The sequence below is a fragment of the Manis javanica genome, chromosome 1, assembly GCF_040802235.1.
Source record: "Manis javanica isolate MJ-LG chromosome 1, MJ_LKY, whole genome shotgun sequence".
Classification (NCBI taxonomy): domain Eukaryota; kingdom Metazoa; phylum Chordata; class Mammalia; order Pholidota; family Manidae; genus Manis; species Manis javanica.
Window position 1 is genome coordinate 13,528,295 of NC_133156.1, and position 16,366 is coordinate 13,544,660.

At 37.2% G+C, this 16,366-nt stretch overlaps 1 protein-coding gene across 1 annotated transcript in view; it reads right to left on the reverse strand.

Moving 5' to 3' along the window:
• The window catches only part of LNX2 (ligand of numb-protein X 2), a 72,334-nt gene that overhangs the window by 34,052 nt on the left and 21,916 nt on the right, over positions 1 to 16,366 (reverse strand). Inside the window, exon 2 of the mRNA XM_017676431.3 lies at positions 2,247 to 2,753. Coding sequence (XP_017531920.3) covers positions 2,247 to 2,653 — 407 coding nt within the window. The 5' untranslated portion in view covers positions 2,654 to 2,753. The remainder of the gene's footprint in view (positions 1 to 2,246; positions 2,754 to 16,366) is intronic.

Sequence of the window (16,366 nt, forward strand, 5' to 3'; positions counted from 1 at the left end):
TAGAGTCACTACTTGTTTTCTCTGTGCTGTACTGCCTTCCTTATGCCCCCCCCCATTATGTGTGCTGATCATAATACCCCACAATCCCCTTCTCCCTCCCTCCCCACCTGCCCTCCCTACCCCATTCCCTTTAGTAACCTCTAGTCCCTTCTTGGAGTCTGTGAGTCTGCTGCTGCTTTGCTCCTTCAGGTTTTTCTTTGTTCTTTTACTCCACAAACGAGTAAAATCATTTGGTACTTGTCTTTCTCTGCCTTAACTTGCCTTATATTTTTATAATCTATAGTCACTTTTAGCTGTTTATATCAAGCAAGTTACCCACCTTTTCAAATAATTCACCTTTTTCAGTGTATCTTTCAAAATATAGGCCTAAGACACTTTGGAAATTATTAAATTAGTAGCTCAAATATTAACTACACTTGGAAAATGGCACTTAAACTGGACATGATTGCTTGGTCTTTATCAACCTATAAATGAAAAGACAGTTTGCGATCCCAAGTTGTTACATCATCAAACATAAATAACTTGATAGAAAACACTAATGATACTTCCACTACATATTAAATTATGTTAAGCATTTAGTTAGGTGAATATTCCTAAAAATTTGTGAAATTTTTATCTCAATGCTCTTAAAATAATTAGAACTGAATGGAGACTTGTTTCAGTTCTAACATCCCGTAACTGATGTTCATAAAAGAGTCACAAAAGAAATTAACCCTAAAAAATGGTTCTCCTAAAAGAAATAAGAAAAGCCTAATATATTCTTCAACCTCAGCCATAACTAGGCCTGATCCAGACTAGCATATTCAAAAATTGGTTGTCAGTGCCTAGGAGGTCTCTGCTATCATGTTCAGATTCTATGCTTGCTGGTTACAAAAGATACACAAAAACCTAAGGCTATATGTATTTTCAAAAGTCTATATATCTATCCTACACTTTTCCTTAGCTTTGATTTTTAGACAATACAAGCTGAGATTTAAATAAGGAATTTCTCTGTAAATCCTCATGTTTCTCCTATTTTAATAATATTTTATTCTTTCTAAGTTACTTCTAATGAGTACACTCACTTTGTAACACTGACATTTGGCAACAGAATGAACATGTATACTCTTGTATGTATGCAACTGCTACTACCACATACTAGTAGAGAACATGACGGGACCTGTGGTGAGTCAGCAGGTGATCAGAATGGTATATTGGGATATTGAAATTTAAGTCTAACAACACCATTAACTAGCTCTAAATCTTTGTAACTCAGGCTCCTGATTGGTAAAGCGAGAAAATTACAGTAAATAATCTCCCCCAATTCTTTGAATTGATGTGTAACCATGACAAGGTATTTTATATCACACTGACACTATTATTTCAAAGCCCAATACACTGTATGATGAATTGTTTTTCACAGCAATCAAAATTAACTGCAGCTTTACACTACACAAGTGGTTTAAATTTGAAATTTAGAAATGAATAGATTTGTCACTTTGTGTGATTCTACCTACTTAAGAGAAGAGTTAACCCTTCCTAACGGGTATAAGTAATTCAAAGATCAAGTCTTTTACCAAAGCCAAATTACAAAGCTCACTAAATAATCAAGTAAATAAACTACTTAACCATTTAAAAAGCTTTTATTAGGGTAAAAATCCCCATTAAATGTTTAAAAGTTTCCAACCGCTGATTCTTGTTCAATCTAGTCTCTGAACACTGGGTCTTACGAGATCTTAGCAAATAAAATCACGGATACTCATTTCTATGTTGTAACAAAATTATCATTTTTTTATTGGCTGCATAATATACCACTAAATTGAGGCACTACTGAATTTTTAATCCTTCCCCTACTGTTAATTAGATTGACTCCAATTTACTAAACTATGCACAGTGTTGCAGTAAACCTCTTTATACACAATTTTCCCTTCATTTGGATTATTTTCTTAGGATGCTAAGCTAGACAAAAGGATATTTACATTTGGTTTTTGAAACAAATTGCCAAAAACAGTCTAGCAGTATATATAGCTACCCATGTGAATATAAGGCCTTTATATTAATAGGTATAAAATGGTACTTCCTCATTATAGTTTTTGTATTCACGTTTCTGGTAATGCTAAATACTGTTCCATACAGTATTTGTTGTACCTTGTGTATTCAACTTGTTCATTACTTACTGGTGCCTTGCTATTTTTTTTATCAAGTTTTGTTTGAACAACCTTTTTATAAAACCTAGAGTTACTTGTCGTGCATATTTTTTTGCTTACCTGTTTTTAAGATGTGCCTCCAGATCACAGCGTTGCATCACATCTTGGCACACTGAAGAAAATGGACATAACACTAATAATTTGTCCAGAAGTTTATGAACTAGAATACTAGACTTCTTACACATCTTAAAGTGCAGTCTTTTCCGGTCCAGTGGGCAGAAATCCTTCTCCTGTAAGAAGTTTCTGAGGCACTTGCAGCAGAATGTGTGTCCACAGGGCGTGTCTAGGGGCTGCAGCAGAGGCTGAAGGCAGATATGGCAGACCAGGTCGTCATCCACCTCATCCTGGTAGTTGTATAAGTGGTTTTCCCTCGTCCAGTGCTGCTGGCCACATTCAAAACACAGAGGATTGAAGGAGGACGAGGAGGCCTTTTCCACAGACACCAGCTCATCAACTGCTGTTCCCATTTTGAAGCGACCAGAGTGGTTTGTCTCCTCATATGTTAGACTTCCACTTCAGCTCTGGTTTCCTTTGACAGTGACGTGTTCGATGGAAACCAAGGCTCTTCTGGATAAACAAACAAAAAAAACCCCCAAAAAACTAATTAATGTCAATCAAGATAGGCTAACAGTATCAACATAGTGTTACTAGTTAACTTCTTTTTTAGTCAATAAAATTAAAATTTAGATCATGTAACAATCATGAAAACATAAAAATGAAATTAACTGATATGCTAGTTGGCTAAGAAGAATGACTTACATTGCCAAGTTCTCAGTGAAAAGAGAACTTGTGATTAAAAGCAAAGATACCATATATTATCTGGTGCGACATGAGAAACAACCAATTTGTTTTACCAACAAAAACCTAATACTTCACTGCTCAATGGTAGTTTTAAAGCCAATTAACCTATATACTATGCTAATAATGCAACTGAAGGTATATATGTGATACATTTGCATCTCATACCCCAGTCATGGTTCTTTGCTCCTGACTGATTCTATGCATTTATGGTACTATACGAAAGACTTTGTCCTCGGAATGCAACCTCAAGGATAATTCAGTGTCTGTTTAAAAAACGACCTTTGCTCTGCACTGTTCGGATTTCAAAACATGTTTGATTAGAATATTCTCTATATAGCAGATTGTAAAAAGATAAATCTGCAGAACATATATAACATCTGTGCAAATGCCAGAGAGTACAACACTATTTTATGCCACTAGAGGAAAAAAACCTGCTGTAATTCAACTACACAGATGTGTTATAAATTTCAATTCCACTTTATATTATTCTACACTTCATTTGTTCTTGTTTACTCAAAGAGGCAATCTGTGCGTGTGCATTTGCACACATATGCATATCTCCTCTCCAAAACAAGACCCTTACACTAGCCTCCTCGGGTAAGTGCACGGTGGGCAGGGAATGTTCCCCTCATGTAAGGGTTTCTGTGCTTCCTCCTCTGCGGCACCAGGGGTTAAAAAAATCAACTCCAAAGGCAGCAGCTGTCTATATTCATTCCTCTGTACCTATTTGCAGTCTCTAGTATGTGCCAAACATTGAACAAGGATAGAGGAGAGGTAGGGAAACGACAGTTAAGAAATCCCATTATTAAATTTCAATGTAATAAGAACTCTCAGTAAGTTATGCACAGGATGCTACATGAATATGGAGAAAGATGAGAATTAGCATCTAACTTGTTTGTTTGTAGCTGGAAATACTTTCAAAAGGGGAAACAAGGACTGCTGCCTTGTGACAGGACGCATTAGCCAGAGAGAAAAATGGACGAGGGCAGCTCAGTGAAGTCACAGGGGCTTCAGGGCACGGAATGTTTAGGGAACATGAAGCGGGTCAAAACATCTGAGGCAGTGAAGTGCTCAAGGCAGGAATTTTAACACTTAGCATCACTATCCCAAGAACGGAAGAGTAAAGACACAAGGTTACTGCCACTGACATCTGTTTGAATGACAAATCTCCTCTGATCACACACATTTATTTGCTATTTTATTTACTTGGAGTACTTATTAGAAAAACAAAATTAACATTTTACCAAAGTTAACAAGAACTGCACTAAATGACGATGGGGTGGTACAGGATTCAGATGGGATGGCTGGCCTCAGATAAACTTTTTAAAAACCACTTAATAAAATAACAATAATAGCAGCCTGTAATCCAACCTCCTATCAGCACCAACATTATGAGAGCAAACACTTCTTGTACTTTGTAACTCACGGGGCTCGCTCCTCACTCTATGAGTGCCATCATAGCTTTTAAACATGAGTGCAAAGAATATGGGATTAAGGGGAGAAACATCATTTATCTCAGGAAGACACACTGCTTCAACCTCAGAATTTCTAATACAGAATGTCTACAGATTCTTGTTTCCTATTCAATTAGAAAGTTCACACATCCTTTGCTCTTCTCTGTGGTAGTGTTTAGTCTAATTTTTCTTTTCCTTAAGAAAACATACTGCGATTCTTGCCTCCCACATGATGACTAAGAAAGCACTTCTCTTAAGACTATTATGTTTTAGCTATTTTCTAAATCTCTAAATAACTTTTAATTCTTTGTTTTCATTTTATCACAGAATCTTTTCATGAAGAAAAATACATGGTTCCATTTAGAATACCAAATAACAGCTGCATTACCTCCAGCCCCCAAATACTTCTATGTTACCATGGAACAAACATTAGATGAAAAATTATCATGGGTGGATCATTAACATGTACATATAAATAGAGATTAAATTGCAAGGCCATAAGCATAAGTAGTTAGGAGCACATACTCGAGCTGGTCTGGGAGGGTTCAAATCTCCACTCAGTTACTTACTAAGCTTTGTGACCTTACTAGATGTCTCTGCACCTGTTTCCTTCTCATCTGTAAAATGGGGGTAGTAACAATGCCTATCTCAAAGGGTTAATATAAAGAATAAATAAGTATATATATTGCTTAACCCAGTGATATAAGTGTTAGCTATTATTACTACTACCAAAGAGAAACAAAAGTTCAGACAGATTTTATGATTTGTACAAAGCCATACTACTTATAATTACTTGGCAAGAAAGAAGATAAATCCAGTTCTTTCTAACCCACCAGTAAATTAAGCAATTATAAGAAAGAGGAGCGGTATTTTATGAAAGCCTCAGTGTAGGAATTTTTTAAGGACAAAGGCAGTGGGATCCTGTTCTTCCGATCCCCAATCCCACCCCTCTGCTCCCAACCAGGCAGATGATTTTATTTCCCCTTTGTGTGCAAGTCCACCTTACACTACTTTTCACACTGTTGTCTCTCACTAAACTATGGGCTCTTTAAGAGCTGGACCTTCCACATAAGAGCAGCTCAATAAATGCTGAATGACTAGATGGGTGGCAATACACCTGCTCACTCTTGCTAAGTTTAGGTGACTAGAAATACATCCATGTATACAGGAGAATATGCCCACATTTATGTGTAATTTTGATTTCAGATATTCTAAGGGCACAATTTGAAATATTAAAATACAATAGTTAACACAAGTTAAGAGTCCACACAAGTTAATAGTCTTAAATATTTTCCAAAATGCAAAGATAAACGTAGCATAAAGTGTATCTTTACAAGCAACATTCTGTTTAACTAACATTCCAGGAATATTTTACTTTACTAAGACATGGAAGGTATTAAATTGGCTAGGAATATTATAACACATTTTAAATATTATCTTGAAATATAGCCAGTGCAATAGAAAGGAAGCTATAAGACATTGTTTACTACTTTACGCCAGTTATGATTAGCTTGCTCTTCCTGGTTTATGGGATAAGAATATCTTGGAACAACACACAGACTCTCAGAAAGAGCTATAGTTTTTACAGTTAACTAGCATACTCCAAAACTATGTATTATTCAGATAATTTCTGTGGGTGTTATTTTCGATTCAGATTAAAGGAATCCTCACTGGCCCTAACCTAGGAGACCCAGCCCAGGAAAAAATAAGGTGAGCTAAGGTTTATTACCAAAGTATGGTCAGAGGGGAAACAGTTATGCTTCCCGACTCAGCGATGCCCAGAATCTAAGAATACCTTCTCCTCATGTGTCCTCCTGGCAAACTCCTACTCACGCCTTACGTCTCAGCTCAAACTCCACCTCCTCTGTCAATCCGATCAGCTCCCTTGCCTTCTTTTTCTGCTCCTGTGGCTCTTAACACACGCATCATTCCAGCAACTACTACACTTGCATGCTTGCTTATCTGCCTCCTCAGCTGTTCAGGGGTAGACAGTGTTTTCTTTTTCTCTTGTATCCCAGTTCTTGCCACATATTATGCAGTAAAAAAATGTTGTTTTCGGGCTCCTACTTGAGCCTGAAATGCATAAGAGTCCCAAAATATGTAACTATATAAATACACAGAAGACAACCATGCACATTTATGGTACTGCAAAGCAATCAACATATTGGACCCTGCTCTATGATCACAAAGAATAAGATATTACTCCTTTTAATCTTCAAAAGTGTGAGGAAAAAAATGGTTGTTTTTTTTAACTTGATGGTATGTGTTACATACCAGCTTCGATAGCTGCCTTTGTAAAAAGCAGTCGTTGTCAAACTTTTACACCGATGGCTCTCTTTATTCACTCTGGAAGTCTGGCAGTTTCTTAACAAACTAACATGCACCTTCCATACAATCCAGCAATTACACTTCTGGGCATTTATCCCAGGAAAATGAAAGCTTCTTTTCACTCAGAAACCTTTATATGTAATGCAGCTTTATATGGAGCAGCCCCAAACTAGAAACAACCCAGATGCCTTTCAACAGGTGAATGGTTCAATAAACAATGGCATATCCACACTACAGAATACTTCTTGGCAATAAAAAAGAATGAGCTACTGATAATCACAACTAACTGGATGAATCTCCGTGAATGGTGCTGAGTAAAAAAAAAGCCAATACTAAAAGGCTGCATACTATATCTTCCATTTATATATTTGAAATGCCAAAGTAATTAATTAATTAAAACATTTAATAAAATAATCCATCACATGTTAGCATTTTTAGGAAAAATAACTTTTTACAAAATGAAAAATGTCACAAGAGGAGAGCACTTTTGTTTTACATTGTCACAAGTCTGGAGCCTCAGATCTGTTTCTGTGTGCAGTCTGTTATGAGATCACATGTTAAGTATCCTCTGGAAAACTCTCGTGGACACTCATGAGAGAATGAGTGAAAAAGACAGGTTAAAGTCAGTATTACTGGGAAAACAGTTTTGACCTTGTGGACCCAATGGAAGAGAATGTGGGTCCTGGGTCACGCTTTGAGAACTGGTGCAGCGCACTAACAGGTTCTAATACTCTTCTCTGACAACAAATACCAGTTAAGGACTAACACTACTTTTAGAAAGTATAAAAAAACTGAAAAAGGCAAATGTTGGGTTGAGCACATCCTGGAAGAGATGACCTTTCCTGGAATAAGGTACTTTGTGCAGCGCCTTTTCCTATTGAATATTCACACACACACACACACACACACACACACACAGAGTTTAAAAGTAGCTCTAAAATTCTTATGATTCTCTTAAAATATGGACTAATATGTCATATTAACCTTTTCGTTCCAACATCTATTAGTTACTGTTTTAGATAACTTTAGTATCTTAAATATTCTATAAAAGGAAGGTTAAGAGAAAAATCTCTTGAATATAAACATGAGCAACGTTTTCCTGAACATACCTCCTCCGGCAAGGAAACAAGATTAAAAATGAACAAGTGGGACTACATCAAACTAAAAAGCTTCTGTACAGGAAAGGACACCATCAGCAGAACAAAAAGGCATCCTACAGTATGGAAGAATATACTCACAAATGATTTATCCAATAAGGGGTTGACATCTAAAATATATAAACAACTCAAACATCTCAACACCCAAAAAACTCATATAACCTGATTAAAAAATGGCAGAGAATCTGAACAGACACTTCTCCAAAGAAGAAATACAGAGGGCCAACAGACACATGAAAAGATGCTCCACATTGCTAATCAAGGAAATGCAAATTAAAACCACAACGAGGATATACCCTCACACCAGTTAGGATGGTCACTACCCAAAAGACAAGAAATGACAAATGCTGGTGAGGATGTGGAGAAAGGGGAACCCTTCTACACTGTTGGTAGGAATGTAAATTGGTGCAACCATTGTGGAAAGCAATATGGAGGTTCCTCAAAAAACAAAAATAGAAATACCATTTGACCCAGGAATTACACACCTAGGAATTTACCCAAAGAAAACAAGATTCCTGATTCAAAAAAAATATGCACCCTTATGTTTATCACTGCACTATTTACAATAGCCAAGATATGAAAGCAAACTACGTGTCCATCAATAGATGAATGGATAAAGAAGATGTGGTACATAAACACAATGGAATATTATTCAGCCATAAAAAGAAAAGATCCTACCATTTGCAACAACATGGATGGAGCTAGAGGGTATTATGCGCAGTGAAATAAGCCAGGTGGAGAAAGACAAATATCAAATGATTTTACTTATTTGTAGAGTATAAAAACAAAGCAAAACAGAAGGAACAAAATAGCAGTAGACTCGGACACTGAGAAGGGACTAGTGGTTACCAAAGGAGAAGGGTTGGGGAGGAAGAAGGGGCACAATAATTCGCAATCAAAATATAGGTTGGTCGTGGAGATGGTAGTACAGCACAGAGAATACAGTTAATGATTCTGTAACATCTTACTATATTGATGGACAGTGACCGCACTGGAGGGGGTAGGAACTTGATAGCAGCGGTGAATGTTGAACCACTGTGTTGTGTATTTGAATCCATCAAAAGACTATTAACAATGACACTTCAATTTTTTAAAAAAAGGAAGGCTAAATAGTGGCTAGTAGAGAATTTACAAATTTCAAATGTCCTTCTACCTTTAGTTCTAATTTTGAACTACTAAGCTATGATGAAAAACCTTTTTTTAATGCCAAAAAAATAAAGGCAAAAACCAAACTGGATTACCTGCCCAATTCCTGCAGGCTCAGTTACACCAAAGTCATTTTTTAAAGTTATATTAAATTATGTTACCTTAGAGTCATTTAAAAATAGAATTGGTATTAAACTATTTCAAGAATGAAATACACCAAATGGAATATTAAATATTTTTATACAACTAAATATCTAGACATAACCTCTGACAGCAAGAAAAGATTTCTGTGGGAAGAACTTCATTCCTGGAAACACAGACTTCTACAGAATGTGGGCTCTTCCCAAAAGGACTCCTCACCAGCTGACGAAATCAGGGCAATTTCTAACGTCTTAGAGAATGTCTCAAATTCATGAGTGGCACATAATACACAGAAGATGCAAGTCGGTGGTGAGGGGACCCACAGTTTTCACTGGTCTGGCGTTGTTGCTGGTGACGTCTATCTGCTCGATGTGATTTGACATTGCATATTATTTGAGAAGCTTCTTCACATTACATCCAAAAGCAGGGTTCTAATTCTAGTAAGTTAAATCATCTACTTTCTTCTAAAGGACGAAACCTTTCAAACATTTAATCTCTTGCATAGTAAATTCAGAAAGCATTTGTTTTCGAGTGATTGATAAATTCTTATTGTCAAAGTCTTTCCAAATCTCTAATTTCTGTAATTGTGGATCACAATTCTCCACTAACTCTCAATTATTCAAGGGAGTTAAGGGTATCAAAAGAGCAATCATTTGGGGAGTTAGAGACCTGGGCTCAAATCTGTCTCTGCCACTCACTCACTACAATGTAACATCACACTGCGGCACAGCACTTAAACATTTACAAATTTCAACTTTGTCATGTATAAAATGGAAATGCTATGGAGCTTACTATACAGGATTACTATGAAGCTAAAAATGTTACATTGCTAGAAAGAAAAGGAAAGCAAGATCAGAGAGACAGCGTACTGGACAGGGATCAGGGAAAAACTCACTGTGAAGGTGGCACTTGAGTTAAAACCAAAAGGAAGCAACTAGAAAGCTATCAAGTATCTGGTGTAAAAATGTTTGTTGCAGTGGATAATGAAAATGTGGTACATATACACAATGAAATGTTATTCAGCCATAAAAAGAAAACATCTCCTACCATTTGCAACAACATGGACGGAGCTAGAGGGTATTATGCTCAGTGAAATAAGCCAGGTGGAGAAAGACAAATACCAAATTATTTTACTCATCTGTGGAGTATAACAAAGCAAAACTGAAGGAACAAAACAGCAGCAGACTCACAGACTCGAAGAAGGGACTAGCAGTTACCAAAGGGAAAGGGTTGGGGAGGGAGAAGGGGATTAAGGGCATTATAATTAGCACAGCCAATATAGGTAGGTAACAGGGAAGGCAGTATAGCACAGAGAAGACAAGTAATATAGTATCTTACTATGCTGATAGACAGTGACTGCAATTGAGGGGGACTTGATAATGTGGGTAATGCTGAAACCACAATGTTATTCATGTGAAATCTTCATAAGATTGTATATCAATGATAACTTAATTAGAAAAAAAAAGCCTGTTGCTGACAAATGCAATAATAAGTATAAGGGCCCTGAGGTGAGTGTGTGCCTAGTGTATTCAATGAACAGTAAAGAGGCTAGTGTGCATGAAGTGAACAAAACAGACAGAAGAAAAGAGATCAGAACGGTAACTGGGGCCAACTAAATTCTGTGGGGCCTTATAGAACTTTGGCTTATTACTCAGTCACTCTGGCTGCTGTGTTGAGCATAACCTGAAGGACGCCAAAGGCAGATCGAAGTTGGAGCCTACTGAAATATTCCAAGCAAGAGATGATGGCAGATTGAACCAAGATGGACACAGCTGAGATAATAAGAAGTCAGTTCTGAATATGTTTTGAAGGCAAACCAATATGACTTGCTGATGAATAAAATGTGTGCATAGGCTGACAGTGGGGGGAGAAGTATGAGTCCAAGATTTCTGGTCTGAACTGAAAAGACAGAATGAACATCACTGAGATGGAAAAGTCAGTAAGAGTAGGTTTAATGGGTGTGCTCAAGTTTGAACACACTGAATTTGAAATGTCTAATAGATCTTCAAGTAGAGTCACAGAGTGGCAGTGAAACATACAAGTCCAATGCAAGAGATAGGAGTAGGCTGATGATACAAAGTTAGGAAGTATCGGTGTGTAGACGGTATGCAAAGCCATTAGACTGGAAAAGACCACCAAAGAAGAGTTGGATGAGTGTAAGTAGAAAAGAGAAGGGGTCTGAGGACTGGGCCTTGGGACATTTCAATACTACTGGGAGATAAGGAGCAACCGAACCGAGGCCCTGTGGAAGGAAGAAAACTAGGACAGTATGGTGTGGAGAAACCAGTGCAAGGAAGAATGAACTGTGCCAATCCTGCAGGCAAGTAAAATAGGATTAGGACTGAGAATTAATTAAGCACCAGGTTTTAGTAGCATGGAATTCACCAGTGACCTTGAAGTTTTGGTGGAGTGGTGAAAGCGAAAGCTTCCTTATAAAAGGTCAAGAGAGAGAGAATTGGAAGAGAAGAAACAAAGCATGGATAATTCTTGAGAGATTATGCTGTATGGAAAAGGGAGAAATCTTGTATTCCGGGAGGAACTGACACCATCAGAGGTGACAGCAGTCCTCCTCCCCCAATTTGACAAAACAAAACACTCCCCACCTTCACCTGTACACAGGCGTACTGATTCTATCTGTATGTGTCCTCAATGCCTTTCTTCTTGCAGTAGACCTCTCCTGTCTAAAAGGCCAATTTCTCCTCCACCTGGCCTCAATATCCCGCACCTTTGGCAACTTTGTCATTTATCTCATCTTTTTTCAACATCTAACTCACCCACTGACCCGCATAAAAAGAGTTCGTCTCAGTAACTTTAAAAATGAAAACAAAATATTCTTCTACAATTATTACCCTTTCCTCCACCTCCAATATTTTTGAACTATAAGATCTTGTTTGCAGCCCACAATTTCTTGCCTGAAGATGGTTTCCATTTCCATTGGCCACTGAGACTCGTTTTCCTGTGGTTGTAAATGTCTAGCTGCCAAATCTAATGGTCACCTCTCAGTTCCAAATTCTTCTTTACCTTTCTGCAATATCACTGCTTTCTCTCTCCTTGAAATTCTTTGCTCCCTTAGCTTAAATTGTACCATTCTGTTCTATTTCTCATCCTAACCACTCTTTTGTGACAGCTGTCCAATTATTTCCTTTAGGTAAACTAAAAGAAAGTTACATTCTTGGGCTAAAATGAAATGAAGGCTTCTGATTTACATTACTAAATGGCCCTCCAAAATCGTGAACAATACTACTAACAACATGTAAGTATGCTAACTTCTTCCAAATTGTTCTAATTCTTGTTAATTTCATTCTTTTTAGTATGTGTATATCTGACAATTGAAAGTACAAAAGTAACATCTCATTTTTCCTTTAGTTTGTACCTTCTCTGTGATTCTAGATTAAATATATGATTATCATCCTTATATCTCCTGTGAAGTGCCACTGTATCTTAGGCCCCACATTTTTCTATTGAATTGTAGTCTTCTTCTTAATTGACATGAATTTAATATATTAAGATAACAGCTCTTTATCACATTATTATAATTACTTCTCACAAGCCTCTTGCTTGCCTTTTAGTTGTCTACTGGCACAAAGAAGTCAGTTGTCATGTAATTGAATACATTCATTTTTCCCTTGAAAGTTTTTTCTACTACTCTTCTCCCCTCCTCCGTAACAAGAGGAGATAAAAATTTGCCTCTATTTTCTTCATTTGCATAGTTTTAAAAAAATGATTATTACTCTACTCTGACTGATATGCAGTATGAAAATAGATCTAACTTAATTTTTCTCCCAGTAGTTAAATAACTGTCTTAGTTCCAGTATATCTGACTTATACTTCTGCTCAAAAACCACGTCACTATTTCCCTCTAAGTGATCCTATTTCTACACTTCCTAATGGTGTTTCTATACTCCCAGCCCCGGAGAATCCCTCTGTGCCTCATCTTCTACACCTAGTCACTAAGTTTCTACTGATTCTATGGAATATGTTACTTGTGACTTCTCTTCCCTCCATTCCCACAACTGTTCTCAGAAGAGTTGCACTTGACCCATTAGCCATCACTTAAAAGGTTTTCCAGTTTTGTTCCCCTCCTGTCCATCCTCTACAACACTAGCACTCAAAGCCAGTGGTATTATTTTCCCCATGGAATACTCTTCAGCTGGCCCCAATCACTTCTACAAATTGAAAGCCACATTCGTCCACTGGGCACTTACGTACACCTTCCCGACCTGGCTCCTTTAGTTTCAGTTCCTGACACAATTCTACATATTCCAGGCTTTGGAATACACCCAGCTACTTTCGGCTTCCCGACCCGGTCGGGCTGTTCCTTCCGCCAGGCATGTCCTTTCCTACCTTGTCGATCTGCTGCTCAAGTGAACCCTCTGCTACAAAGCTCTTCTGATCCATCAAAACATAACCCCTCACGCTGCCCCTTACAGCACCTTATTATCACAGTCGTGAGGCCCTCGCCGCTCTGCTGGCAATCACTTGTTTGCCCGTGTCTCCCCTGCAGACTAGACGTCCCTTCAACGACAGGAACCTAGTCCTCTCCGTCACCCTGGATTCGTGTAGTGGGCCGAATGAAAGAGGGGATGAGGAGGTGAGCCCTCAACTTCCACGTGCCTCACCAAATCCTGAGTTCATCTCAAGAGGTTTTATTTCCACTGCCTCTGTTCTAATTCAGGCTTCTGTTACTTCTTTTCTCTCACTTGTCTTCTCTTTTCACCTCCCCATCACAAAAGATGATCTAGTAACAACTATGATTCTATCATTTCCTTAAAGAAAAAAAATCTGTTTATAGGAGGAAGGCCAGGCATCGTAATCGTCCATCTGCCTCTATTATTCCCGGCCCTAGGCCTCCAAACCCTGTGCTCTGGCCCAACGTTGCTTCCAACTATTCATGGAACTTACACCTGCCGCCTCTCTGCTCCCGGTGATTGTCAGTTTGTCTCTCTCACCTGGATCGTACCTCCCCGCTAGCTCTCCTTCCCTCCTTCTCCTTTCCCTCCTCTTCGCGGCTCCTGTCCCTCCCTGCCTCACTCCATACTCCCCTTCCTCTTCCCACCAATCTCTCCAGGACACTTTTGGGCTATATACCTCCTTATTTCTTAAATAGAAAATACTAGACATAAATTTTTATCTAACAGTTCATCATTGTAAATATCCATGAGTCTTCCATATTAGAAGTACTATAATTGAGTCAACTTTTTAGTTTTTCTGCCACCTTACTCAATGTTTGTCACCTGTTACTTTATACTCCAGCCCTCCAACACACTTGTCACTTTAAGTGAGTATTTGATGGAGAAGTGCTAAGATTAGTCAGGGACTCTGGCTGGTCTCAAGAGTGACATAGCACAGTCAAGTTAGCAGAGCTGCAGTCTACCCACGCCAATGAAAAAACTCAACTGGATTTACTTAAGAATGATCCATTCCGGTGAAATAAATGACTCTACCCAAATGTGTAAATGGGTCACTCATAAATCAAAATAACACGTTAAGTGACGATCAGATGGAAGGGACAAGGTTTTCTCCTGCTTGTTGAGCCCTTTACTCTGGGTTATGTGCTGACAGTGTATGCCACCATGCCCTCACCATTCATCTTCTCAACTTACTTGTATAATGTTTCACACTTTACAAATTAACAGGTTAGTCTTACTCGTAAATTTTACCTATGAGATTTACCATTTTCAGAAACAATATAAGGAAATTACAGGGAGATAAATACATCTTCAAATCATACTGTAAAATAGGATTACTTCTGGAAAAATATTCTGTAGAACATCTATTCTTAAATATGGGATATATATTCTTGTTAGAGGTTTATCAAAGACTGGCAGTTCTTGAACTTGTCCTTAAATAATAGGCTTTTTTTATCCTGTTAGGGTTCCTGACAACAGGTAAAATATTATGAGAAGCTTTTTAAAAGTAGTATTACCATTAGACATCTCAATGATTTTAGTACTAATATCAAGAGACATTTAGTTAGGGAAATCTAAGAAACAAGGGATTTCACAATTCTTAATTGTTCCTATATCCTAAATAAACCTCCACAAAAACCTAATGGTCTGTTGAAAAAACACTTCTTAAAATTCAGAATTTTATACACACACACACACACACACACACACGTATAAAAACAGCTACTATTTGACAGTCATTTTCTACTTTTCCAACATTTTTTATTATGGCTTCTTTCTTTAAATTTCTCTATTTTTTGAGAAAGCTGAGTTAGGATTTTTTTCCCTTAAAATATCTGTTGCTTAGTGGGTCCAATATGAAAACTTGCTGTTTACAGAAACCATCTGATTTAATCTGGCTTAATCTATAAACTATTACACAGACACACATACAAATCTTAACATTTCTAGAAAAGCACCAGAAATTAGATGTTTAACATAAGCTAGCACAAAATAAATTAAGCAGAACATTTTTCTACAATTATGGGAGACTTATATCATTTTCCCAGCTCTACTAAATATTTTCAGAGTTCATCACAATACCTTAGAAATGAATACATCTTCACTGAAGAATCCCTATAGTCCCTTGAGAAGTAGGAAATCTAGTCTAGGAAATATGAAAAATAGCCACAATTTCCTAGAATGTAGAAATTTAAATTAAGAAATAGAAATTTAAAAATGATACTTCCCCTTAAAAAAAAATCTAACAATGGATTTACATAAACAATTATTTCACCAACTACCTTATATTTATAGCATTTCTTGTCATTAAGCATATCCGAACATGCTTATTACTCTTCTGGATGCTGACTGGGTCCTTCTGGCTATATTTTTGCAGTGGTTGGAGAAGTACAAAAATACATGTGAAAAGTGTTGCACTGTGGTTGTATGTATGTGGTGGGGGGGGGGAGTGAAGTGTATAATACATTAAGGATGTGTATACTATTTTTAAAGTATATGAAATGCTATTAACTACTCAAATGTAAATAGAAAACATTAGCTGTAGTGTGCTTAATAATTGAAAAGGGCAGATGAGTCCATCTTTATAACATATAATTCATAAATGCCCAATACTGACATCAAATTTCAAAGTTAAAGGAGAAATGAAAAAGATAAAAAATGATATTATGGAGTATATTAACTTGTGGCAGAAATGGAGCTAATATAACTGAATTATTGACTTTAAAAATATTTTCCCTCAAATA